The following is a 27,875-nucleotide window of genomic DNA, read 5'->3' on the forward strand; positions in this document are numbered from 1 at the left end:
CGCCCGCCGCGCCACCAGCCCCGGTCTCCATGGCAACAGCGCCACTTCTCTTCCTCCACCCCCTGCACCCACACCAGCAGGATCCAGGCCCTTCCTTCCGTCCCGCGTGGCCAGAACTTGAAAGAAAAGTGGACGTAGGAGGGAGTGATGATGCAAAAGTTACCCAAAAATTGGGGCGGGGAAAGGAGGCTACAGTTAGGAAGGCGAACAAGCTGCAAAAGGAACAGCGGAAAGTTGGGAGGTCGAGAGGGTGCCCTGTTCCGGGGGAAGGAGCAAGTACCACAGCAGCGAGACTTTTCCCTTCTCTGATTCAGGAAGGTGCTAGACAAAAACATGGAATTCATTTCCCCAACAGTGGTTATAATCTTAGGTTGTGTTGCTCTTTTATTATTTCTTCAGTGGAAGAACTTGCGTGGACCCCCGTGCATAGGGGGCTGGATTCCTTGGATTGGAGCTGGATTTGAGTTTGGAAAAACCCCTCTAGAATTTATAGAGAAAGCAAGAATCAAGGTATGTGACCTTAGCAGGTGGGGTTTCTGGAAGAGGTAATGTTTTCTTTTTTATTTTCTTTCATTGTATCTCAAGTGCAATGTTAGAACATGGGGAACCTACCTGCTGACCACAATTAAACGATCTAGCCACTTATGAATTCCTCAACAATCAACAACTGTGTCTTATGCAAGGTTTTTCGAAAGAAACAGATTTTCGTCAGTTATAAAGTACAAGGCAGCTTGTAACTGCCTTTTTGGAAGTAGAGATTAAAAGTGCTAGTTACTTCATCGTAGCTAAAAAATCCTAAGTGTATACATATTAACTAAATGCTTGCAATAATTGGGAAGACAGAAGCGTAATACAAGTAATTTCAATTTGCTTAATAAATTCATATCCAAATCAAGAGTTAACACCAGGCTATTGTAAAAACTGCTTGCAAATTCGGTCTTTACAAACATAGTGGGCACTATATTTTCAGCTGGTGTTATTTGGTGATAACATTTTCACTGTCCACTAAGGATATTAGTAATTGTTGTTGCAGTACATATTTTTGTCTTTAAAATAGCTTTCAAATATATCTTTCAAAAATAGTACATAGGTTACTGCTTTTTTTTTCTTTATTTCAATGGACATTCTTGTGTGTATGCTCCTGTGTGTGTTTGTACTTTGCACTTACCTGATTGTTTCATCACAATGACTTCCTAAAAGTGAAATTGCCCAAAGGACATTAAATTGTTTATATTATTGTGTTACTCTTGCAAAAGGATGTACAAATCCTTTTTCCTTTTCTTTTCCTTTTTCTTTTCCTTTGAGTGTAGGGGATTTGCCTCGCTCTTCATATCCTGGACCACACTAAGTACCATAATTCTTGTTAGTCTAATAGATGAAAAATAATATCTTTTTTTTTAGAAGTCTCTAACCATTCTTTATTTTTCAATACTCACACAATTTATACTCAAGATTGTATTTTCGAAAATCTTAGGGAAAAATACTATCTTTTAAAGAAATACTTCTTTGTCTCCCATAGCCTTCCTTAGGTATATGATTTTGATAAGTCTTAAGGAATGTTTCTAAAAGGTTGTCTCAGAAGGTCAAGCAAGGTCACAAAGATTATTCTGTTTTCTTCTAAAAGGTTTATAGTTTTGCATTTAACATTTAGGTCTATGATCCACTTAGAGTTAGTTTTCTTGTAAGGTCTACGTAAGGGTTGAGTTTCAGTTGGACCTCTGGATGTCCAATTGTTCTAGTATAATTTCTTGAAGGACTTTCCTTTCCTCATTGAGTTGCCTTTGCAGCTTTTCAAAGATTAACTGACCGTATATGTGTAGATCTATGTCTAGCCTTTCTATCCTATTCCATTGATTTGTATGTCCACTCCTTTGTTAACACTGCACTATCTTAAATACTACAGCTTTATAGTAAATCTTTAAATCAGGTAGTGAAAGTTCATGGTTTTTTGTCATTGATGTGGCATTCAAGATTATTTGCATTTTAATATAAATTTTAGAGTTGGCTTGCCAATATCTATAATAAAGTCTGTTGGAAGAATGTTTGGAAGTTTGTTAAGTCTGTGGAAAAATTGAGGGAGAATTGACTTTTTAATGATATTTTGCCTTCTAATCTACGAACTTCCTCTATGAACTACCTCTCCCGTTTATTTAGCTATATAATTTCTTTTAGAAATATTCTGTAGTTTTCAGTGATGGGGTCTTGCCTGTGATTGTTAATTATTTTCTGAAATATTTTATATTCTTGAGGCTATTGTAGATACAATTGTTTTCACTTTTGTTTTCCAGTGGTATCCCTCTGGCACATAAAAGACACAATTGTTTTTGTATATTAACTTTGTATCCTGTCATCTTGCCAAATTCACTTATTAGTTCCAATAGTTACTTTGTAGATTTCTTAGGATTTTTATACATACACAATATGTCCTACAAACAGATAAATTTATTTCCTGTTTTCTGATCTTTATGCCTTTTATTTCTTTTTTCTTGCATAAATAAAGAGGGACTTCTAATATATTGTTGAATAAAGTGGTGTGCATAGACAAGCTTGTCTTCTTCCTAATATTCGGGGAAAAGTGTTCAATGTTTCACCATTAAATTTCTTATTATCTGTAGATTTTTTCACAGGTGCCTATTTCAGTCCTGACCTTGATCGATACTCAGAATTCACAGATGCCACCAGGGAAATAAATGATGACCTATTGTCTGTTCACTTCTACACACTTCTCTGTGGAGTTTTAGTCCATTTAGTTCTTATTGTTTCCCCAACTCTCTGATGCCTTTAAAAATATGATCTTTGTTATCTATCCCTCTTTTCTCTCATCCTACACAGAAACAGAAGCATCTGCATGTTTTAAAAGCTGCAAAATATTCCCTGAATCATTTCACTTAAACAGTCACCTAATGATTGATATGGTTTGTTTTCCATATTTTACTATTGTAAATAATGTAGCAACAAATGTCATTTCTATGTGTGCAAGTATATCTGTGGAGTAAATTATCAGATTCAAAGTGTAAATGTATTTTTTAATTTAATTTTTATTTTATATTAGAGTATAGTTAATTTACAATGTTGTGTTGGTTTCAGGTGTACAGCAAAGTGATTCAGTTATACATATGCATATATCCATTCTTTTTCAGATTCTTTTCCCATGTAGGTTATTACAGATTATTGAGAATACATTTGTAACTTAGAGGGAAATGGGAAACTTTGTGAGTGTTTTGAGCAGAGGAGTGATGTGATGTGATTTAAATTTTAAAGGGTCATTTTGGGCACTCTGTTAAAAACAGGAACATAAAACTAAAAGAAAGAAGATAATTCGAAGGTTTTGGCAAGAATTCAAGCTTGAGATCTTGGTGGATTGTACCATGGTGATAGCAGTGGAAGTTTGAGAAGTGGCTGGATCTGTTTTGAAGATGGAAGCAGTAGGATTTACTGGTGGATGGAATGTGGTGTGTGAAAGAATGAAAAGGAGCAGAGGTGGCTCCCAGAAGTTAGACTTGAGAAACTAGAACATGGACTCACTATCAAGTGAGATGATCAAGATTGCCTACAATGTGGCCCGAGTGCCTATATGTATTACCAAAAGCCACTTTCCTAATGGAAAGTTAAGAATTCTCATTTGAACAAACCTTCAACGATGAACACGACTCATCTTCTTCTAAGTATTGATTAATAAACAATACTAGGTAGGGAATATTGGGAAGCAATGTAGATGTCTGGATCACTAATGGAAGAAAATGAGACTTCACTATTTGGGGGATCAATGATTATTGGGCCCACAGTTGCCTGATGGCATCCAATACTGTGTCACAGGAGCTATCACGTGCCATTTCATGCAGATCTGGAAATGACTGTAATATTGAAGTACTGATGAGCCTAAATGATATTTCGAGAGATTTATAATAACTGTAATGGGATATAAAAGTATGGGTGGTTTTTCCAAAAATGTACATGTTGGATGTGGTCTGAGAAAGTCAGTACAGCCATAGGAGGAAATGAGAATGAGACTTGGAAGGAGGAAGGTTGTTATACTCACAGGTCCAAGGCGGGGGTCACTGCACGCCATGCAGGGCCACAGGGGAGAGCACCCTGTCGGGAGGCAGAAGATGGGAGCAAGAGAAAGCCCTGGCCAGAGCCTTTATTGGGGTTTGCTCAGGAAAGGCAAGGCGAGGCAGGGTAAACAATTTAGGATTGACTAGTTTGAATCATTTCTGAGGGCTTTGGGCTATAAGGTTGGTCTGCGGGTGCCTAGTGCCTCGCCCTGGGATGATTTAGGGCGAGGATAATATTGGCTTGGCGTGTGAGAGTTAGATCAGGAGGTGGTCGGGGACACAGACTCAAGATGGGTTGGTTTCCCTATGAGTGGCATGCTCCTGGATGGCTGAGTCCTTTGCTGTCTCTAAAAACTGACTAGCCCTGGGAGGGCTGTCTCTACCCAGTAGTGAGGCCACCAAAGCTGAGCGTCAAGAAGAAGAAAAGATAGCTAATATAATCGGCCCTGTGACAGATGGATGCCAAAAGACACCAAATCTAAGGAAGTGCAATTGGAACAGGAGGTTCTTTTGAGGATAGAGTCGTGGGGAAGATTGTGGTGTATTGCCTCCATTCATAATTAAAGAAAATGTTATATTATAATCAGAGGCCAGTGAAAATAATGATATATTTTTCTCCAAATAAAGTCATGGACTCCCTTAAACCAAACCAAACTCTGCACTGGAGGATGACTGTAGGTTCCTAGGAGCTATCTGATAGAAAAGGCAAAACTGATGGTGTACGAGAGAGAAGGCGTACACATAGAACAAAGACAGAGTGTGGAACCCATAACACAAGTGAAGGAGGGTGGGCATTTCCCAGGGGCAGGACCCTCCACCTGTGTTAACTCAAGGTGAGGCGTAGAGAATGGGTACAAATGGGTACAATTGTCTGCAGGCTCTGGTGGTGAGAAGCTGACAGTGCTCATTTTCCCAGTGAGTTACAAAGCAGGAACACCCTCTCAGAGTGGAGAGGGTTGGGCTAGGCGAACAGGTGAGTCATTTTGGAAAGTGAGAAAGTGAGCACATTACAGAAATTTGGGGATTGCGGGACATTGTTGAGTGACTACAGACTGAAGGTGAAATCAGTCAGCAGTTTATCTTTTTCTTGAACAAAGTTCAACCATAGGTTGTTTCTAACCCTCCTGATAATCTTGAAAACAGGGCTCAAATATCACAGTGTTTGATATAATTTCCAATCATTATTTCTAATTATTATTTCTACTACCAGAAAGGAAGGTACAAGAAAATAATAACACTATCAAAAGGAAGGTTAAATATTACAACAGAATAAATTAGGATTTTTATAATTTAGATTTTGCTCAGTCAAAATTTATAATTATTATGTATAATAATTATGTATATTATTATGTATAATCATAATAGTTTTCATCTTGACCGTGAATTCAGCACTGGGGCTCTTGAGGAACACTGTCTGAAGCATAACCATGGTCCAGTAACTTATTTATTAGAAATGCTTACTAATATGGTCTGTATTTATGAGTTTTCTTTCAGTATGGACCGATATTTACAATCGTTGCTCTGGGCACCCGAATGACCTTTGTTACTGAAGAAGAGGGAATTAATGTGTTTCTAAAATCCAAAGAAGTAAATTTTGAACTAGCAGTGCAAAATTCCGTCTATCGTACAGGTAAACGGTATTTTCAGATAGTTCATTTGAAATACAACATGGAATCCAAGAGCAGCTTTAGGCAACAATCACATCTTCACTCCTCTATCAAGAATGAGGCAGGCCCATTATTCTGTTCTTTACAGTAGGGATAGAAAAGAGTATGTGGTGAATTTAGCCCATGTAGAACAAATTATTGGCAACCTAAAACATTTGGATATCCATTAGCTATGTGTAAGAGGTGAGGTCACCTCACTGATGTTTACTTGGGAAAATATTGGCATCTGCAGCCTGTTGCAGCTCCCAAACTGTCACTAACTCTGCTCTGCCGCTGTGTATACAATGTTATACAGGCTATAGCTCTTGGCTTTATCTCATGTTGCTACTCTGCTCCTTGAAAGTAGAACTGCACTGCTTAGTAAGCCCTTTACTATGGCATTTCCTGTCATAGTCCACAGGGTTATTGAGGTAAGTAGGGCTCAGCTTCATATAATTGGTGCCCTTTCTTTCCCCATCCTCAGAGACTGCTGGACTGAATTTGTCAGCACGCTTCCAGTGTGACTGTCTGCCTTTCTTTCTTTCTTTTCTTTTTTTTAAAATAAATTTATTTATTTTATTTGTTTTATTTTTGGCTGCGTTGGGTCTTCGTTGCTGTGTGTGGGGTTTTCTCTAGCTGCGGCGAGTGGGGGCCACTCTTCGTTGCGGTGCGCGGGCTTCTCATTGTGGTGGCTTCTCTTGTTGCAGAGCACGGGCTCTAGGCACACAGGCTCAGTAGTTGTGGCTCACGGGCTCTAGAGTGCAGGCCCAGTAGTTGTGGCGCATGGGCTTAGCTGCTCTGTGGGATCTTCCTGGACCAGGGCTCGAACCCGTGTCCTCTGCATTGGCAAGCAAACTCAACCACTGCGCCACCAGGGAAGCCCGTGTCTGCCTTTATTTCTTCCCAGGCTGCAGACATACATGCTGAGGCCATTTGTCCTCCCAAGAATGCAGAGCTGGTTCATTTTGTGCCTGGTTCTTTTCTCTGCTTTCACAATGTCTGTGCTTGCTTCTACCATCTTTTTTCTCCTTGCTTCCCTTTTTGCATCTTTCTTAGGTTCATTTTCATATAGCTTCTTCTTATGCGTTTCTTGCCATTAAGACAAAAAAGTTTGTTTTCAAGGCTGTCAGTTGATCAGTAGCATGATGATTGTTTCTTGTTGCTTGCATGAAAAATCACAACATGCTGGTTCCAGTTTTTTGACCCTTTAATGCTTCTTGGTATTTAGACTATGGAATTCCAGATCAAAGAAATACAAATATTTTGAAGACTCTTGATCTGTAAATTCACATATTCCTTGAGAAAAATATACCAACTTACCTATCATAGGTGTATTGAAGTGATCACGTTTTTTCACCTCTGCCTCCCCTGGGGACTTGCATGCTTAAATATTTCTGTTTAACAGATGAAATATCTTAATATTTACTCTTGAGCCAGCTTCCCATTCCTTTCAATTATTCCCCTACCACGGAGACAATGCATGCTCAGGAAGTCCACAAATTATTTTTCATTAACTTATACAAAATGTATCCTACATGTAATAGGATGATGAAATATAAAATTAAAAATTATTTTTTGGAAAACTTACTTTGAAGACAATAAAAGAGGATTAAAGAAAAATATAAAGGAATAGTGTAATGAGTTTAAAAATTCATACTCTTAGCACCCAACCAGACCAGGTGTGAGTATCAGGAAAGGAGTGTGAACACTAAGATAAAGGCAACAGTGGGGCTAAAGCTATTGGGGTTAGTTTAGGAAAGCCCTGCTGGTGGAGGTGATATTCAAGAAGACACTTGAAGGAGAGAAGAAGTTAGCAGAATAAATGTATGGCTTGTAGGTGGGGGGGGGGGATGATAGGGGTGGGAGGGTGAGATCAGTCAAGTAGAGAACATTCTGAGCAGATAGAAGAGCTCATGAAAATGCTGAGATGTATAAAAGAGTGTGTGTTTTCAGTATACCTGGGATATATGTTTGGAGGGAGAAAGGGCTAGCAATGTGATTGTAGAGCTGGAAAGAGGGTAGAACGCCTTGTAAACTTTGTTAAGGATAGGAAGCCAATGAAAAGTTTTAAACATGGAAATAAAATCACTAGATGTGTGTTTCCCAGAGGCTTCCTTAATCAGCCCCATACAAATCATCCCTTAAGGTGAATTACCCTACGGACTTTCACTATCTCACAGTCTATGTTGGATCTTCACTTACTTTTATATGCAGGAGGTGGTTCTATGTACTAGGTGAATTTTGGCTCTAGTCTCTGCTGATCAAGGAATAGAGAGGGAGGTCTATTGACTGTTTGCTTCAAGAAGTGGTTGCCTAATTCAAAGAGTCATGTACCACAATGTTCACTGCAGCTCTGTTTACAAGAGCCAGGACATGGAAGCCACCTAAGTGCCCATCGACAGATGAATGGATAAAGAAGATGTGGCACATATATACAATGGAATATTACTCAGGCATAAAAAGAAACGAAATTGAGTTATTTGTAGTGAGGTGGATGGACCTAGAGTCTGTCATACAGAGTGAAGTAAGTCAGAAAGAGAAAAACAAATACCATATGCTAACACATATATATGGAATCTATTTAAAAAAAATGGTTCTGAAGAACCTAGGGGCAGGATAGGAATAAAGTCGCAGATGTAGAGAATGGACTTGAGGATGCGGGGAGAGGGAAGGGTAAGCTGGGCTGAAGTGAGAGAGTGGCATGGACATATATACACTACCAAATGTAAAATAGATAGCTAGTGGGAAGCAGCTGCATAACACAGGGAGATCAGCTCCGTGCTTTGTGACCACCTAGAGGGGTGAGATAGGGAGGGTGGGAGGGAGACGCAAGAGGGATGGGGTATGGAGATATATGTATACGTATAGCTGATTCAATTTATTATACAGCAGAAACTAACACACCATTGTAAAGCAATTATACTCCAATAAAGATGTTAAAAAAAAAAAGTGGTTGCTTCTTTTGAAAAGTGTTTTCTCTGTTTATAGCATCAATCCCAAAGAGTATCTTTTTAAAACTGCATGAGAAACTTTATATCATGGTGAAAGGGAAAATGGGAACTTTCAACCTATATCGATTCACTGGACAACTGACTGAAGAATTACACGAACAGCTGGAGAATTTAGGCCCTCATGGGACCATGGACCTGAACAACTTAGTGAGGTAAATAGATGCCTTATTATTTCATTTTGTTTTTTATTTTTTTGGAATAAAAAAAATTTGAAGCCTATACATTGGACTTCACAAATTTTCTGGTGGATTAATGATGTCTATCTAGCTAGGCAATTAAAAGATGCTATTAATCTTTTAAATTCTGATTAATGGGCAGTTTTCAGTTAGCATTTCAATTTGAAGGTAAGCAAATAGGCCAATAGAATCATTTTAACACGTTTTAATAATAATTTCTCCCTAGTCATTCCTTATAATTTTGTACACGCTACATGGATTTTCCTCATATAATTGTCATGCATCCAATTTTGATAAAACATTCAGTGCAATTTGTGATCATTAGAAGAAGAGGACATTGAGAGGAGAGGGAAGAGGATAGAATCAGAAAGTAGATGACAAGGGTCCAGGAGATGTCTGTGAGACGTGACAAGGTGGCTGAGGGAAAGCCACCATGAGCCTCGGTACTGAGCCCAGGTCCTCTGAGAGGGGAGGTACTGAGAGGCAAGCGAGACAGGAGAGGACAGTGAGGGGAACCACGTAGCACCCAGCCATGTTCTGGAGCTTTCTGGCAAACGTAAGGGCTTAGCAGGGAGCTGTGAGAAGAATTCCCCGCACGCGCAGGGCGATTTGGTAAACCGAAGTTACCCATGAGGCACTTTTCCATCTCAGTGGGATGCTGGAGGCATGACCAGCCATCCAGACTCAGAAATACAGCAACATCGAATAGTTTGTTAGGGTTCCAGAAAGAGAGAGAGGAAAAGTAAAAACAAAAACAAGCAACCAATCAACCAAACTTTTAACACGCCCAATATCTACAACAAAACAAAGCAAATTCTTGAATGACTTTGAAACTTGGAGGGAAAGGAGATCCTGAGAAATTTCTGTGAGGAAATGATGGTGAATAAAAATGGAATAAACAGTACTTAGTGTTACTAACCTGGGGCATAGTAACAATCTCTGATATTCCCTTATTTAAGGACCCCGCAGAAATAATTTTATTCACCTGAGGGAAAACTTGCTGATGATAGATACTATATTTCAGTCTTTCGATATAGTTCAAAGTTATAGGATCCTGGGAGATACTAAGAATTTGGTGACTAATATTGCCCTTGATTCTTCGTTTGGTTATTTTTGGCTGCTGTCTAAAGGTACGAACTGTATCTCAGTTATCGTTATTATTTGCTAAATAAATGCTTGTTGAAATCATATTGAATCGAGCTCTTTCTGTGTGTCATCTCACATTTGTCAGGATCTAACAATACTTGCTTAGAAAGCATTTGAAAATCTTCAGATAAATAAGACCACAATTTCAGTTACCCCTAAGTTATCTTGAGCACAGAAAGCAAATATTAAAACCTCTTAAGAATGACTTTCCCCCCCAAAAAAATATATCACATATGATTGTCTACCCTTAATATATAGCTATTCAATAATGCCTTCTTTTGTAACCTATGCTTTTCTTCTGTGGTCATTGGTTCTGACGTTTTATGTGTTTCTATCTTTGTAGGCATTTCCTTTACCCGGTCACAGTGAACGTGCTCTTTAAAAAAGGTCTGTTTCCCACAAATGAGAGGAAAATCAGGGAGTTCCATCAGCACTTTCAAGCTTATGATGAAGGTTTCGAATATGGGTCCCAGTTGCCAGAATGTCTCCTCAGGTAGAGAGTTGTTTCCTATGTTAATTCCCTGATCAAGCTCTTCTCAGCTATTCATACATTTCTCTCCTTTCTTTGTTCTAAGTAGCTATAACAGCAGTTTAAGTGGAAGAGACAGAAGCTATTTCTTATGACCAGTTTGTGTGTGTGTGTGTGTGTGTGTGTGTGAATTGAGGGAGGAACTGAAGAGAGATGGATGATTTCCTCTTATTCTCATTTTGAGGAACAAAAACAAGAAGGAGAGGGGAGAATATGAGAATGAAATGAAGAATCTATTTTGAGGCCTTTTATGCCATTTACAACTTATTATTAACACAGTCATTGCTACATCATCAAGTGTGACCCGTGTCAGAATCCGAAGTCCTTATTCTCCCTGAGGCAGAAGTAGGTGTGGTCAAATGTATTTCTCACAGTTGGCTCAGATAAAAGTTTATAAAACGGTTTGATTGCAAAGTAACACATGATATTTTAGTTTCTTGGCAGTTGGTCTGAAATGATGACTGGTCGGAAAAGATTAAAAAGCTTTTAGTCAGTTTGCTTTGCCTCACTTAACCCAGCAACGGGTCCCTGGGCAAGATTTTGATCCTGCTGTGACTGACAACAGCCAGAGCAAACTTAGACCAAACAAATCATGAGCCTGTTTTCTCTCTTTTTTTGTTTTTAATACATTTATTTATTTATCTTTGGCTGTGTTGGGTCGTCGTTGCTGTGCACGGGCTTTCTCTAGTTGCAGTGAGCAGGGGCTACTCTTTGTTGGGGTGTGTGGGCTTATTGCAGTGGATTCTCTTGTTGCGGAGCATGGGCTGTAGGCACGTGGGCTTCAGTAGTTGTGGCACGTGGGCTCAGTAGTTGTGGCACACGGGCTTAGTTGCTCCGAGGCATGTGGGATCTTCCCGGACCAGAGCTCGAACCCATGTCCCCTGCATTGACAGGTGGATCCTTAACCGCTGCGCCACCAGGGAAGTCCCCAAGCCATGTTTTCTTATTTAATGCCGGCCCTTTAGGAATGCAAATGTTTATTTGCAAAAGATACTAAAATGTGGCTGCCTTGCCCCCTCAATTTTCCTTGTGGACTAATAAGTCTGAAGGTAGATTTCTCATGAAGTTCCAGCTGAAAATGAAGAAGACATTTGGAGAAATAATTAAAATTCCATAGACATAGTCCCTTTTCTGCTGTGACTTGTTATTCCTAGAGTGCTTTCAAATTAATTTATCCACATATTTTTTCTCACCTAGAAACTGGTCAAAATCCAAAAAGTGGCTTCTAGCACTTTTTGAGAAAAACATTCCAGATATAAAAACATGCAAATCTGCAAAAGATAATTCCCCGGTAAGTATTCCTTAGCTTTTTTTGCTAAAATACCTGAGACGAAAACAGTCATAAACTACGATTGTTAAAAAAATATTTTTGCTAAAAATCATGAGATGTGTTACATAGATACCATTTTTGTGCCAACCACTGTGTTGGATGTTTACATACGTTATTTTATTATTGCATCCTCACAGCAGTGAGGGAGATATTAACCCTATGTTACATAAGAAAAAAACTGAGGCTACAGACAACAAAATAACACAACAGCCTGAGGGTTTTTTTAATATTTATCGATTATACAGTTGGTTGTGTCAACAGTCACAGGTGAGAGTTATGGCAAATTAGGCAAAGATAAGAAAGCTCGACAAAGTTGACTTTTTTCTTGAGGCCACCACGGCTAATTGTTTCTTTCTTCAAATGCAACCAGGTAGTGTGGTATAATTTAAAAAGCAACGCACTGGGAGTCACTGTCCTAAGTGTCCTAGATCTGTGGTTCTCTACACGTGGTCCTTAGACCAATGGTACCAACGTCGCCTGGGAAACCACTCAGGGCAAAACGCTAGGAGCCCAGCCATCTGGGGTTTTATACACCTTCCAGATGGTTCTGATTCTTGCTAATGAATGGTTCTCAGCCGTGGCCGCTCATTAGAATCTCTGAAAGCTTTTGAAAACTACCTGATTCTCCAGACTCACCGTCTGGAGATTCCTTTTGGCCTGGACTGCCTGGGCTCAAATCCAGTCACCACTGTGTGACCTTGGGCATGGTACCTAACCTCTTGGCCTCAGTTTTGTGACCTTGGGCATGGTACCTAACCTCCTGGCCTCAGTTTTGTTAACAAATAGTTAATATTTGTAAAGCACTTGAAACATAGTAAAGACCGTGTGAGAGTTTATCATCGTTATCATGGAAGAAATCATTTCATATCGTTTAGCATTGAAAGATGATATCAGACATTTTTGTTTGTTTGCGTTTAGTTATGATAGCAAGTGTTATCACAAACAACTCTGCTTAACACTGGAGAGGAAGATCACCTTAGAAAAAAAGGAATGTGCAAATGTTTGGGGATCTCCCTCTGGAATAAAGGGAATAGAAAGCTAGACTGGAATGCCCTTCACTGACAAACTATGTTTCAGCTAAAGAATCTATTTTATAAATGGATCCAGACAAACACATTTTTGTTTGCATTATTTTCCAGGATTTAGAGGTAAAGCCATGTGTGTATAAAAGCTGTACCCAAATAGATCTGTAATCTATGAGCCTAGAAAACAGGGGTTTTAATGCCCCAGTTAAAACTCCCCACTGACAATACTTCTAGAATAGCATTTATTTTTCTTACTCTGAAGAAATGAGGCACTTTAATCATAGGTACTCGAACTCCCGCTTTGAATAAAGACAAATTTTGACCTCTGCTGACGCTAATTCAATGTTTATGACCGGGATAGAATTCAGTTTGAACACTCATGAGCTGCGTAACTTCATTTTTTAAAAACTGTTTTGTTTCTGTTTTCCTGCAGCAGTGTTCACACAGAGTTTACGTTTTTATGCCCACAATTTTTTAAAAAATGCAGGCTAAGAAGAAAATAAAAGATTCTGTTGTCTTTTACTGCATGAGTCGATTTCAATGTCCTAGTTAAGCAAAGGACTGGAAGAAGTTTTTTGTTTTTTTGTTTTTTAAATATTATACACACGTTTTCTCATATCATAACTTTATCACGTTTCAACATGAGTGATTTCTCCCATGTTATTCTAGATATAAATTAAACTAGTATTTTCATTTACAATTAAGACTGCACCACAGAATAGCATATCAAAAGAATGAAATGCATCTATAGGATCTTTCATGAAATATAAACTTTGTACCATAACAACTTGCATTGTAAGTCTGATAGAAACCAGGAGTAAATGAAAATTATACTTAAATTATTTTCAAATCTGGTAATCCATTATTACAGAAACAGTAACAATAAGACATCACTAACACTTATGGGGTACTTACCCTGTGCCAGGCGTAGTGTTAACACATTTCACAAATTCACTGCTCATTTCTTTTTCGCAACAACTTTAGTACCTGGGAAACTGGGGATTATTAAAACCAGAAAGCCAGGGATCAGAGTGGTTAATCACTTTTGAAACACTACATGCCTCTGTAAGTAACAGCAACAGCCTCTCGTCATGTATTTTCTTTGAGAGTGATGTAATAGGTATTTTCTGTGTTGTAGGATCTGAAGAAAAACCACTGCGTTCTGGTGCAGTGCAGTTCTCTGAGTCCCTAACCCATGAGAGTTAAGGACTGTGTCTCTAAGGGGCAGCATAGCCTAGTAGCTAAGATTGTGGGCACTGGAGCCAGGGCCAGCCTCGCAGGATTCGAATCCCAGCTCAACCATTGACAAGCTGTATGTCACTAGCAAAGTTCCCTAACCTAATCGTGCTTCCATTTCCTCAAATGTAAAATGGTGACAATAACAGATCTACTCCTTGGAGCTGGGGTGAGGAACGAATGCTTAAATACTTGTGAAGCCCTTAAACAGTACTTGCCTTCCAGAGCAGTGACTAGACTTTAGCTACCATTATTTCTGTTACCTAACTTGAATTAGTTAAGATTCGAAGTGCACAAGTAACTTAATGAAAATGTTATAATGTCTGAATTTGTTCCTCGTGATGGGGATGACCGTTGGCAAAGGCAAATCTGGGAAGCCTTCCAAGGAAGGAAATGCTTTCATGGAATTTGTGTGATGACTTGAGAGCAGCCATACTAGGTGACCTTGGAGAGGCCCTGATCTGACCTGGCACCGTCCATGTCAAACGTCAGTTCTCTGCATGGTTTTAGAGTATTGCAATATTTATCATATACTGGTTTGGCAATTCCCTTACCCATGATATGTAGGCTGAGAATTTGCATGGCACATGGGGGTAGGGTTTTCTCCTGAATGCTCCAGAGATCTGTGTTGTTTGCATTTTCCTAAGAGCAGATGTTAATTAAAAAAAGAAAAAAGTATTTAAAGATAACATTCGTCAAAATGGTAATGTGTACTATGTTTTGTTTTAAGTACTTTATAGGAAGTAACTCATTTAATTCTCACAACAATCCTGTGAGGTAGGGTCCATATTATGACCATTTTACAGATGAGGAAATTGAGACACAGAGAGCTTAAAGTACTTGCCCAAGGTTACCCAGCTATTGAAACCAGGTTCCCATTCCACATGTAAGGATCTTGGAAGTTGCCACTTCATCCTCACACTGAGTAAAAACTTAACAGACTGAAAAATCAACAATTCTTGAAAGAGAGGACACAGAGCAACCTGCTGCCCCCAAGACTAGAGACCAACAGGCAAATACAGGGAGTTGACATTTCCCAGAGCACAGACCTGAGAGTGGAGACTGCCGTGGGAACCTGCGCCAGGGTAGGAAAACCCGAGCTGTAATTAATGAATTGCTAGAGGTTCAGTGCAGACAATTCTCAGAGTTCAAAACTCCACGGGACCTGGGACCCGGTCATAGAAGGACCTCCACAATACTGTGAAACTTACCTCCAGGAGGTGGACCAGTGAAAAATCCCCTAGGGCTTCTGACAGGGGAAGGGGGAAAAGAACAAGTTTGAAATATGCCACAGTGCTCTGTTCTTAACCAGGCCTGCCCTCAGGGGAAAATAGTTAAACAGAACTTAACCTGCTGGAGGATTATCAGAGCCTAACTGACCTGGGGAAGAGGAGTGTCCAGTTGCAGCCACCTCTAGCCATCCTGTCCCACCTAAGGAGGGAGAATAAGACTGAGAAACACTTGTGAAGTTCACAGTCCAGAGGCACAGGCTCATGAAAAGACAGAGATCTAATCATAAGACTTGAATGCTTCCCCTCCCCTCACACCTAACCACCACATTACTAAAGACCTATTTATAGCCATTCCTTTTATCCAGCACAACATGTCTAGCCATCAAGAAAAATTACAAGGCAAAAAGAAACCTCCACAATTTGAAGAGACAAAGCAAGCATCAGAACCATTCATGGCCGGGATATTAGAATTAACAGATTGGGACTTTAAAAAAATATATGATTAATATGCTAATGACTAAATGATAAAGTAGGCAGTATGCAAGAACAGATGGACAATGTAAGCAGAGAGATGGAAATCCTAGGAAAGAACCAAAATGAAATGCTAGACAGAGATTAAAAAAAAACCAAGTGACAGAAATGAAGAATGCTTTTCATGGACTTATTAGTAGCCTGGACACAACTGAAGAAAGAATCTCTGAGCTAGAGGAGATTCAGTCCTTGAAAACCAAAAAGCAAAGAGAACGAAGACATAAAAAACAAAAATAGAACAGAATATTCAAGGACTGTGGGAAAACTACCGAAGATGTAACATTCATGGAATGGGTATACCAGAAAAAGAAGAAAGAGATGGGAACAGGAGAAATACTTGACACAATAATGACTCAGAATTTCTCCCAAATTAATGTCAGACACCAAACCACAGATCTTGGAAGCTCAGAGAACACCAATCAAGTAAACACCAAAAAAACTACACGTCAGCATATCATTTTTAAATTACAGAAAATCAAAGATTTAAAAAATCCTGAAAGAAGCCAGAGGGAGAAAAACAAACAAAAAAACAAAGAAAAAACCCACTATACCTATAGAAGAACAAAGATATGAATTACATCTGACTTGTCCTCAGAAAACATGCAAGCAAGAAGAGAGTGGAGTGAAATATTTAGTGTTGAGAGAGGAAAAAACATCAACCTAGGACACTGTACTCTGTGAAATTATCCTTCAGAAGTGAAGGAGAAATAGAGTCTTCTTCAGACAAACAAAAATTGCGGGAATTTTGTTGCCAGTAGACCTGCCTTTTAAGAAATGCTAAAAGAAGTTCTTCAGAGAGAAGGAAAATGATACAGGTCAGAAACTCAGACCTCCATAAAGAAAGAGCGAGCATGAAAGAAGGAATAAGTAAAGGTGAAAAAGAAACTTATTTTTTCTATTCTTAATTGATCTAACAGTTCAGATTGATATCAACTTGATAACAGTTTGTTCAGATAATAAAATAGCAACAATATATTCAATTATATATGCTTATATGTATATTATATGTATATACATGTGTGTATGTGTACTTATGTGTGCTTATGTATAAGTGAAATGAATGATGGAAATGATACAGGGACAGGAGGGAGGAATTAGGATTATTTTGTTACTAGAAGGTACTTACACTACCTGTGAAGTGGTACAGTATTATTTTAAAATGGACTTGGATTAGTTGTAAATGTATATTACAGACTCTACAGACTCTAATAAAAATAAAAATTGAAGTATAACTTGATATGCTAAGAAAGGAGAGAAAATGGAATCATATAAAATGCTCAATTAAAATCACAAAAGGCAGGAAAATGGTGGAATACAAAAATAAGAACAAAGAATAAGGGCAGCAAATAGAATACAGTAACAAATATGGTAGATACTAATCCAGCTATATCAGTAATCACTTTGAATGTCAGTGGCCTAAATTAAAAGACAGAGATTGTCACAGTGGATCTAAAAACATAACCCAACTATATGTTGTCTACAAGAAACCCACTTTAAATATAAGGATACTTTATATTTAATATAGATTAAAAGTAAACAGATGTAGAAAAACATACCGTGCTAACACCAATCAAAAGAAAGCAGGAGGAGCTGTATTACTTTCAGACAGAGCAGACTTCAAAGGAAGGAAACTTATCAGGCATAATGAAGGACATTACATAATGACAATGAGGTCAGTCCTCCAAGAAGACATAACAATTCTTAATGTGTATGTACCTAGCAACAGAGTGTCAAACTACATGAGAGAAAAACTGATGGAACTTCAAACAGAAATAGATGAATCTACTGTCACAGTTGGAGACTTCAACACCCCTCTCTCAGAAATGGACACATCCAACAGACAGACATCAACAAGGATATAATTGAACTCAACACCACCATCAATCAACTGGATATAATTAATTAAGACTACTTAATCCAACAATGGCAGAATACATATTTTTTTCTCAAGCTTATATGGAATATTCACCAAAATAAACCACATTCTGGGCCATTAAACACACCTTAACAAATTTATTAGAATAGAAATCATATAATGTCTCTTCTCAGCCCACAGTGGAATTAAACTAGAAATCAATAACAGAAAGATAACTGGAAAATCCCAAAATACGTGGAGATTAAACAACACATTTCTAAATAACACGTGGATCAAAGAAGAATTCTCATAAGAAATTAAAATATTTTGAAACAAACTAAAATGAAAAACCAACCTATCAAAATTGTGGGAGGTAGTGAAAACAATGCTTAGAAGGAAATTTATACCTGGAGGTTGAAGCAATCACCAGTGGCCAATGATTTAATCAATCGTGCCTATGTATGAAGCTTTCATAAAAACCCAAAAGGATGGGGTTCAGAGAGCTTCTATGTTGATGAACACTTGGAGATTTGGGGAAAGTGGCATGCTTCAAGCAAGCACAAAAGTTCCTTGGGGGCTTCCCTGGTGGCGCAGTGGTTGAGAGTCCACCTGCTGATGCAGGGGACACGGGTTCGTGCCCGGTCTGGGACGATTGCACATGCTGTGGAGTGGCTGGGCCCGTGGGCCATGGCCGCTGGGCCTGCGCGTCCGGAGCCTGTGCTCCACGGTGGGAGAGGCCACAATGGTGAGAGGCCTGTGTACCGCAAAAAAAAAAGAAAAAAGAAAAAAAAGAAAAGAAGTTCCTTGGCCTTTACCCCTACCTTGCCCTATACATCTCTTCCAGCTGCATGTTCATCTGTAGGCTTTATCGCATCCTTTTATAATAAACCAGTAATCTAATAAGTAAAATGTTTCAGTTCGGTGAGCAGCTCTAGCAAATTAATCAAATCTGAGGAGGGGGTTCATGGGAACCTCTGATTTATATAGCCAGTCAGTTAGAAGTACAGGTAACAACTTGGACTTGCAACTGGCATCTGAAATCCAAGGAGGGGGTCTGTGTAACTTCCAAGCCTTAGCCAGTTAGTCAGAAGCACAGGCAATAACCCGGGCTTGCAGCTGACATCTGAAGAGCAGGGCAGAGTCTTGTGGGACTATACCCTTAGCCTGTGGAACATGATGCTATCTTTGGGTAAATAGTGTTATAATTGAGCTGAATTATAAGACACCCAGATGATGAACCAAGCATTGTTTGTGGTGTGTAGAACCCCCCTCACACACATTGGAAATTGGTACCAGAACCCCTTTAGCAAGGATGTCCCCTCCCACCACTCTTTTTCAACATAGTACTGGAAGTCCTTGCTAATGCAATAAGGCAAGAAAAGGAAATAAAAATTATACAGATTGAAAGGGAAGACATAAAACCGTCTTTGCTTGCAGATGATGTGAACATATGTAGAGAAAATCCAAAAGAATCAACCAAAAAACTACTGGAACTAGTGAGTGATTTTAGCAAGGTCGTAGGATACCAAGTTAATACACAAAAGTTAATTGCTTTCCTACATGCCAACAATGAATAAGTGGAATGTGAAATTAAAAACACAATACCCTTTACATTAGCATTCCCAAAAATGAAATACTTACATATATATAAAACAAAACAAGATCTATATGAGGAAAACTGCACAACTACAAAACTCTGAGGAACAAAGTCAAAGAACTAAATATATGGGGATATATTCCATGTTCATGGATAGGAAGACAATATTGTCAAGATGTCAGTTCTTCCCAACCTGATGTATAGATTCAATGCAATCCCCAATAAAAAAACCCCAGCAAGTTATAAAATTTTATGGATTCTAAAATTTGTATGGAGAGGCAGAAGACCCAGAATCACCAACACAATGTTGAAGGAAAAGAGCAAAGTTCTTCAAAGAAGTGATGCTATCCAACTTCAAGATTTACTGTAAAGCTTCAGTAATCAAGATAATGTGGTACTGGAAAAGAATAGACAAATAAATTAATGGAACAGAATAGAGAGCCCAGAAAGAGACCCCATTAAATATAGTCAACTGATCTTTGACAAAGGAGCAAAGGCAATATAATGAAACAAAGGTAGACTTTTCAACAAATAGTGCAGAAACAACTGGACATTCACATGCAAAAAACTTAGTTGATCTTGGGTGTGGCGATGCCTACTTAGATATAACACTGAAGACACAATTCATAAAAGAAACTATTAAGCTGGATTTCATTAAAATTAAGCTGCTCTGTGAAAAGACAATATCAGGAGAATTAGAAGACAAGTCACAAACTGAGAGAGAGTATTGGCAAAATAAAGGACTATTATCCAAAATATACAAAGAACACTTAAAATTCAACAATAGGAAAACAAACAACCCAATGGAAAAACAGACCAAAAATAGACCTTGAGAGACACCTCACCCAAGAAGATATATAGATGGCAAATAAGCATATGAGAAGATGCTCCACATCACATGTCATCAGAGAAATGCAAATTAAAACAATGAGATACCACTACTCACCTATTAGAATGGCCAGAATCTGGAACACAGACAATACCAAATGCTGACAAGGTTGTAGAACAACAGGAACTCTCATTCATTGCTGGTGGGAATGCAAAATGGTATAGACTTTTTGGAGGTTTCTTACAAAATGAAACATACTCTTACCATACAGTCCAGCAATTGTGCTCCTTGTATTTGCCCAAATGGTTTGAAAACTTACACCCACACGAAAACCTACATATGGATGTTTATAACAGCTTTATTCATAATTGCCAAAACTTGGATGCAACCAAGATGCCCTTCAGTAGGTAAATGGGTGAATAAGCTATGGTACATCCAAAGAATAGAGTATTAGCGCTAAAAAGAAATGAGCTATCAAGCCATGAGAAGACATGGAGGAACCATAAATGCCTATTACTAAGTGAAAGAAGCCAATATGAGAAGGCTGCATACTGTATGATTCCAACTATGTGAAATTTTGGAAAAGGCAAAACTATGAAGAAAGTAAAAAGATCAGTGGTTGTTAGGGGGTGGGGAGAGATGAATAGGCAGAGCATAGAGGATTTTTTAGGGCTATGAAAATACTCTGTATGACATTATAATGATAATAGATATCATTATGCATTTGTCCAAACCCATAGAGTTTATAACACCAAGAGTGACTCCTAAGGTAAACTGTGCACTTTAGATGACTATGATGTATCAAAATCGTTTCTTCCTTGGTCAAAAATGTCCCGTTCTGGTGAGTGATGTTGATAATGAGGAAGGCTATGCTTGGGTGGGGGTAAGGTTTGTATGGGCAATCTCTGTACTTTCCTCTCAATTTTCTTGTAAACCTAAAACAGCTCTAAAAAATAAGTCTTAAAAAATTAAGCCAGGATTTGAACCAATGCAGTAAGAGCATTGAACCCCAGAGTCCCTACTCCCAATTACTATACTACCAGTAAGTATGTAAACCCCTTAGCATGCCTGAGATCACAAACCTAAGAATGGCAAAAATAGTAGCTTCAGATTAAAGAAAAATGCATGATCTTTGTTTATTAACATCAATCTTTGTCACATAGCTCTGGTTTGACAATATTTATTTCTTTTAAACAGACAGTAATGCAGGCTCTGCTGGATCTCCTAGAGATGGAAACACATGAACAGAAGAGTCCCAATTATGGGCTCTTACTACTTTGGGCTTCTCTGTCCAATGCTGTCCCTGTAAGTATATTAGTAAAGGAAGGATTGCATTTCTGTCTACTGTACTTTCAGTTTTTCCCTTCATTTTTCTTTCCGTTTTTTTTTTTTAATTCTTTTCACTTCTTATCATGGGGAAGAAAAAGACTGTAATGGATTTGGTTGTGAGATAGAAAAACAAAACTGAATGCCTAAGTTAATCTGATAAGATCACAAAGGAGGCAAAGCAGAGACCTGAAGTGAATTCTGCCCTTTGAAAGGCAGCATGTAACAGGTGAAGGGAAACATTTGCACTTTGGGGTCGGTTGTGACAACACCTGTATATGCAGCACTTTCTGTACTTTCCATGTCAGGCAACACGCTTAGTATTGGTGCTGCAAAGATAAGTAAGTCTTGACCCCAGACATTTACTGGGGAGAGAGTAGGTAAACGGATAGTTCAGTTAGAATTGGACTTGAATCCAGACATCCCAGCCATAGCCATAGAATCTCATGGAGGTAACGAACACGCTGAGCCTCCATTTCCTTATTGGTAAAAAAGGAATAATAAGACTCCTAGTATGGTCCTAGACTTGGGTACTTAATAAACGGTAGCGCTCATTTCTCTGCGAGATTGTTGTGAGGATTCAGCGAGATAAGCCCAGCGGCCACCCCGTGATCATGAGTTCTTTGTCGACCCCTGATCCCATTCTCCTTCTATGCACCATTCCTGTTTGCATTGCTTGGCATCGTGGTCCTGTAAGCTTCCCCATGAATGGAGCTGGTGACACTGGAACTCACGATACTTCTAAAGAGAGCGGAGATTTTTGAACTGGTTTTTTTAAGCTGTTATGAACTAGAATACAGCCATGAGATTTGTCTAGCACTTCATGTTCGATGCACAGCAGTTTGCTGCATCAGGAGGATTTCATATCCGCTTAAGCTGCACTTAAATTATTTGAGAGATTAAAGGGTAAACTTTTTATGTATTTGTTTTCTACTAAATAAGAACTTGCAACCTATCTATAATGATAAAGGTATTCATTTTTTCTTTTTTCTTTCTAACAAATAGAAATAAGATGTGTTAAGTATTATTTGTTTCTCCTTCCTCTTACAAAGGTTGTAGAGGGCTTTCTAAGTACTGATATTCTAGTTGTCTTTAACCCATTATACACTAACTGGGTAACAGAGCAGAAATAGAAATTCTGGCTTCTCTGCTCAAATGTGTGTCAGCCACTAAAATACGTATTTCATCTGGCATGGGCAAATAAAAGTAGTCTAACACTTTCCTCTTCTTTAGGTATCTCTAATATTATTCTCTGATTTTTCCTTATACAGTTTTCTTGGAAACTGATTAAGCTAGAGCAAAATTAAAAGGCAAATATCAAAACAACTCCCAAAGCAGCAACAAAACAGCCACTCCTGTCACAGGATTAATTTTCAACATCTCATTAGAAAGGCCCCCCCCCCCCAGAAGAAAGGGACACAAAGCCTCATTGATCTGACTCGGGGAGTCAGATTTTTGGAATTTGTTCCTGGCACTGGTGTGAAAGAATTTAAGTCAATTGCAGAAAGCAAGTGTCTGATGATCAGCAGAAGTTCCATCTTGCTGGCTCTTGTTGGCACTAAGAGGCAGCTGGTGTGTGGGCAGAGACCCTGGACTGGCTTTAGAGTCAGGTCCAAAGGCAGATCCCACGGCTGGGTGACAATGGGCCAAGTGTTTCACTGTGACCCTCAGTGTCCTTATCTGTAAAATAGCATGAATGTTATCTACCTCATAGGATATTATATTTTTAAGAAGTGGAAAGGGGCTAACAGTCCCTGGCTCAATAAATGTTAGCTTTCTTTTCTTATAAAAAGTAACACCATGGTTTCAATCAGTCATTTCTTTCAACGGCCCACTAATAATGAACTGCCTTGGCTTCCAAAACTTGACCTCTCAAATGCCCAAGGGTGGGAGTGGCCACTGCTGTCCTGGCTTCTGTGATCTCCCAAGGCAGCCAGGAGAGCTGCCAGAAGCCCTGCCAGGGGCCTGTGCTTTCCTGGTGCCTAGATCATTCTCTTCTACTCTGTGCTCTGTCTCTAGGACCATGGAACTCAGAGCTCAGGCTTCAGACAGGCTTGGTACAAGGCACCAGGAAGCCCTGTTATGAGACCAGAGTCTAGGTGAACTTCGGTGGACTGGCCCAAGATATTAACCATGATTTATGAAATTATTTCTATGGGAAAACCATTTCCAAGTCCCAAGAAATTCCTGGCTGCCAAATGTACTTTTTAAGAAAACTTTTCCAATCCTCAAAGCTGATGTTTTACCTTTTTAATCTGCTTCTCTGAAGCTCTTTCTAAACACTTTCAGTAGTGACTTCCCCACCTCACTCTCAATTCCCACAGCATTTATTGGTTACTCTTTTATATGCCTTTCTTTTCTTTTTAAAAGAGTAATTTTTTAATTAAAAAATTTTAAGTAGAATATAATATAGATTTTTAGAAGAGAGATCTGTTAAGAGGCATCAAACAGTAACTAACACCATTGCACAACCATTTATAGTTTAACTGAATTCCTTGAGTTTGCTTTAAAATAAGGTATTACCCAATTTTAGTGAATCTCTAAAACTCTAATTAACCACGTAAAACTCTAAACCCCTCTTTTGTGTAACTGAAAAATCTGTGTACTATCACTAAGATATATATTTTCCCCAACATGAACTCTTGAGTCTTTAAATAACGAGGTCCTACTGTATATCACAGGGAACTATATTCAGTATCCTGTAGTAAACCATAATGGAAAAGAATATGGTAAAGAATATATATATATAAAAAACTAAATCACTTTGCTGTAGAGCAGAAATTAACACGTTATAAATCAACTAAGCTTCAATAAAGTAAGTTAAAAAAATGATGGATTGAGTATGGAGTGCTTATTAATTAAATCCAATAATTCAGCACTTCCATCTCTAGAGAGTATAGAAGGGGCCCACGTGGGGAGACATGTTGAAGAGAGCTGTCTGAGCATGTTTCCTCTGTAAAAATGAACTAGTTGATCTCTAGGGTAAGCCTTTCCTAATCTGGAAAATGCCACAGAAAGTGGATCTTGGGATAGAGGCCTTAGTTCTCCCGTTCACTTTGTTTATGTAAACAGCACCATGTTTATGCCCACAGTATCAGTTTACTGTCACAAAGGGGAAAACAATGAGTAGTATTGAATTTGGCTTTGTCCAAGCACTTCCTTTCAGACCGTTGTTCTTCCTCTTTTGACCACAGAGGGGAGTATTGGGATCATTTAAAGGTGTTTAACAGTCCCTCACAAGAGACAGAAAGACTTAAGTAACACAGTGTTGTCTGAGTCTTTTCAGGATTGGTTTTCCTAAGATGAAATTTCTTTCACAATATGTGTTTACAAAAAGCAGATGCAAGGGACCCAATCTTCTTTTAATGATTTGATACGTTTCCTTTAACGTGTAACCTAAAAATAGAAGCAAAAATATCTACCTGAATTAATGGAAAATTAATTTTTTTTAGTTGAAGTATAGTTTATTTACTCTATTGTGTCAGTTTCAGGTGTACAGCATAGTGATTCAGTGTTTTTTCAGCTTATACTTCATTATAGGTTATTACAAGATAATGAGTATAATTTCCAATGCTGTACAGTACATCCTTGTTGCTTATCTATCTTACACATAGTAGTTTGTATCTGTTAATCCCATACTCCTAATTTATCCTTCCCCACTTCTCTCTCCTTTTGTTAACCACAATTTTGTTTTCTATATCTGTGAGCCTGTTTCTGTTTTGCATGTACATTCATTTGTATTATTTTTTAGATTCCACATGTAAGTGGTATACAATATTTGCCTTTTTCTGTCTGACTTATTTCACTAAGCATACTATTCTCTGGGTCCATCCACATTGCTGCAAATGGCAGTATTTCATTCTTTTTTATGGCCGAGTAATAGTCCATTGTATATATGTACCACATCTTCTTAATCCAATCATCTGCTGATGGACGCTTGAGTTGCTTCCGTGTCTTGGCTACTATAAGTAGTGCTGCTGTGAACACTGGGGTACATGTATTTTTTGTTGAATTAGTATTTTCATTTTTTCAGGATATATACCCAGGAATAAAATTGCTGGATCATATGGTAGTTCTATTTTTAGTTTTGCTTTTTTTTTTTTTTTTTTTTTGTGGTACGTGGGCCTCTCACTGTTGTGGCCTCTCCTGTTGCAGAGCACAGGCTCCGGACGCACAGGCTCAGCGGCCATGGCTCACGGGCCCAGCCGCTCCGCGGCATGTGGGACCTTCCCGGACTGGGGCACAAACCCGTGTCCCCTGCATCGGCAGGCGGACTCTCAACCACTGCACCACCAGGGAAGCCCCCTATTTTTAGTTTTTTAAGGAACCTCCATAATGTTTTCCATAGTGGCTGCACCAATTTACATTCCCAGCAACAGTGCACAAGAGTTCCGTTTTCTCCACACCCTCACCAGCATCTGTAATCTGTAGACTTTTTGATGATAGCCATTCTGACAGGTGTGAGGTGATACTTCATTGTGGTTTTGATTTGCATTTCTCAAGTAATTAGAGATATTGAGCATCTCTTCATGTGCCTGTTAGCCATCTGTATGTCTTTGATGTTTAGCAGTGTAATTTTATCTTATAATACCACAATGAGGAAAGATATGAAATAATTTTGTTTGGTCTAGAGTGAGAACTTGCAAACATACTATGTTCAGTAATACCCTAAAACTTGCAAGCACCCTTTTTCAATAGGGTATGAAAGGACCCTAGTTTTGATATAAGTACTCTCATAATTTAGTTGATAAGATTTTAGGTATAGTTTCTGGGGCTTATTTAAAATTACCATGTTTCATTTGCAGAATATATGATTTGCTAATTTATTTATATTTCAAGGAATTACATCTTGAAAAATGCCTTTGTTTTGGACTAACATTCTTAAGTGTCATAATTTGTTGCTCCTAAATTTCTAATATGTGCTTATATAATAATTTATGTTGTATATTAGTACAATAAAACACCCTGCTTTTCCCATTTTTTTTAGTGAAAATAGTTTACTCTATATAAACAATATTGTGAAACTATAGTGGCAGAATAAAATCATAAATTTGACCCCTTAGAGATATGTAACATCTCTTTTGTTCATAAAATCTAGTTGTTTTCAAAGATACTCTACTAACATGCTTTTAAGTTTAGTTTAAATATCTCCTTGTTTCTTTTAAATGTTTGTGGCTAATACTATGTATGCTTTTGTTCACGTTCACAGAAGGTTGTATGTTTTGACATATGTTTTTCTTTTTAAGGTTGCATTTTGGACATTTGCATTTGTCCTCTCTCATCCCAATATCCACAGGACCATTGTGGAAGGCATATCATCTGTGTTTGGCACAGCAGGTACTAAAACTGAATTAAATTGCATTATTGAAGAGATATCTAATAATGTGTGCTTGTCACACATTATGGGCAAAGTTAAATGCCCATAATTTAATAGAATTTCAAAGTAGTCCAAATTGAACATAATTTGTTATGTGCTTCAGGATATGAATTGATCAGGTAGGATCCTAGAATTTAATTACTGTCAAGGATTTTAGAAGCCACCTGGACCAACTCCCTTATTTTCCAAATGATGAAACAGAGATCGTGACTTGCCTAAATTCCCTATTTAAACATAAGTGTATAACGCACCGGGTTTTTCTTCTAATCTCTTAGCCCCTTGCCTCAATTGAACTACAAGTCATAGTTTTGGACTTCAGGGTTTTCCAGATTTTATAAAAGTAATGTGGTGCATATTCCATGTACTGTTTAACAGTATTAATGGGATATGGATGTCAGGTAAGGCTACAGCACCAAAGGAATTATTTTCAAAGTTACAGTTTTTAGAGGTTGAGTGGGTTAGAACTGCAGGTAGAGATTGCTACCTTGCCCTTTTTGGTCCAGATTTGGGCTCATCCGTTATCGTCAGTTTTAAAAAGCAGAAATAAACTTGAATGGAGAAGTTTCCACTAGTTTATTCAGCATAAATTGACCTGTTTGGGAGTAGATTTTTTTTAAACCCTTTAATATGTCAAATTATATATTCTGATGTAAAAAAATAATAAATGACTTGGTTTTCTTGGAAGAACACAATATAACAGTAAGACAAAAGACCGTGATGCCAATGAACAATTATCACTCCTCTCCTTCGTGATTGCTGAACGTTAATATTGGATTTTTCAATTTATTTTGACTGCTTCTTATTGAGTTAAACCAAAAATCAAATTGGCTTGGCCAGCATGGGTATTGAAGCCATACTGTCTCTGAGCCTTGAGTGTGAATCACCAGATGCTAGGTCGTATTTCACAGAAACGGTGAGCATTAGAATCACTGAGTACCGACAGTGCTCACCAGTGAGATTCTGGAGATACACTG

The 27,875-nt window shown here is 38.3% G+C and overlaps 1 protein-coding gene across 3 annotated transcripts in view; it reads left to right on the forward strand.

Annotated features, from left to right (window-relative positions):
* The first annotated feature begins 27 nt into the window (after positions 1-27).
* CYP39A1 (cytochrome P450 family 39 subfamily A member 1) overlaps positions 28-27,875 on the forward strand; it is a 67,026-nt gene continuing 39,178 nt past the window's right edge. The window contains exons 1-8 of one of the 3 annotated variants that reach the window (XM_067752767.1): positions 34-134; positions 400-510; positions 5,550-5,685; positions 8,690-8,864; positions 10,378-10,527; positions 11,761-11,854; positions 21,396-21,503; positions 26,771-26,861. In XM_067752767.1, the coding sequence (XP_067608868.1) occupies positions 5,589-5,685; positions 8,690-8,864; positions 10,378-10,527; positions 11,761-11,854; positions 21,396-21,503; positions 26,771-26,861 (715 nt within the window). In that variant the 5' untranslated portion in view covers positions 34-134; positions 400-510; positions 5,550-5,588. Of the gene's footprint in view, positions 511-5,549; positions 5,686-8,689; positions 8,865-10,377; positions 10,528-11,760; positions 11,855-21,395; positions 21,504-26,770; positions 26,862-27,875 lie in introns of all 3 variants that reach the window. The other 2 variants (XM_067752768.1, XM_067752766.1) reach the window with 2 other exon arrangements.

Source organism: Pseudorca crassidens, chromosome 10, assembly GCF_039906515.1.
Source record: "Pseudorca crassidens isolate mPseCra1 chromosome 10, mPseCra1.hap1, whole genome shotgun sequence".
Taxonomy (NCBI): Eukaryota; Metazoa; Chordata; class Mammalia; order Artiodactyla; family Delphinidae; genus Pseudorca; species Pseudorca crassidens.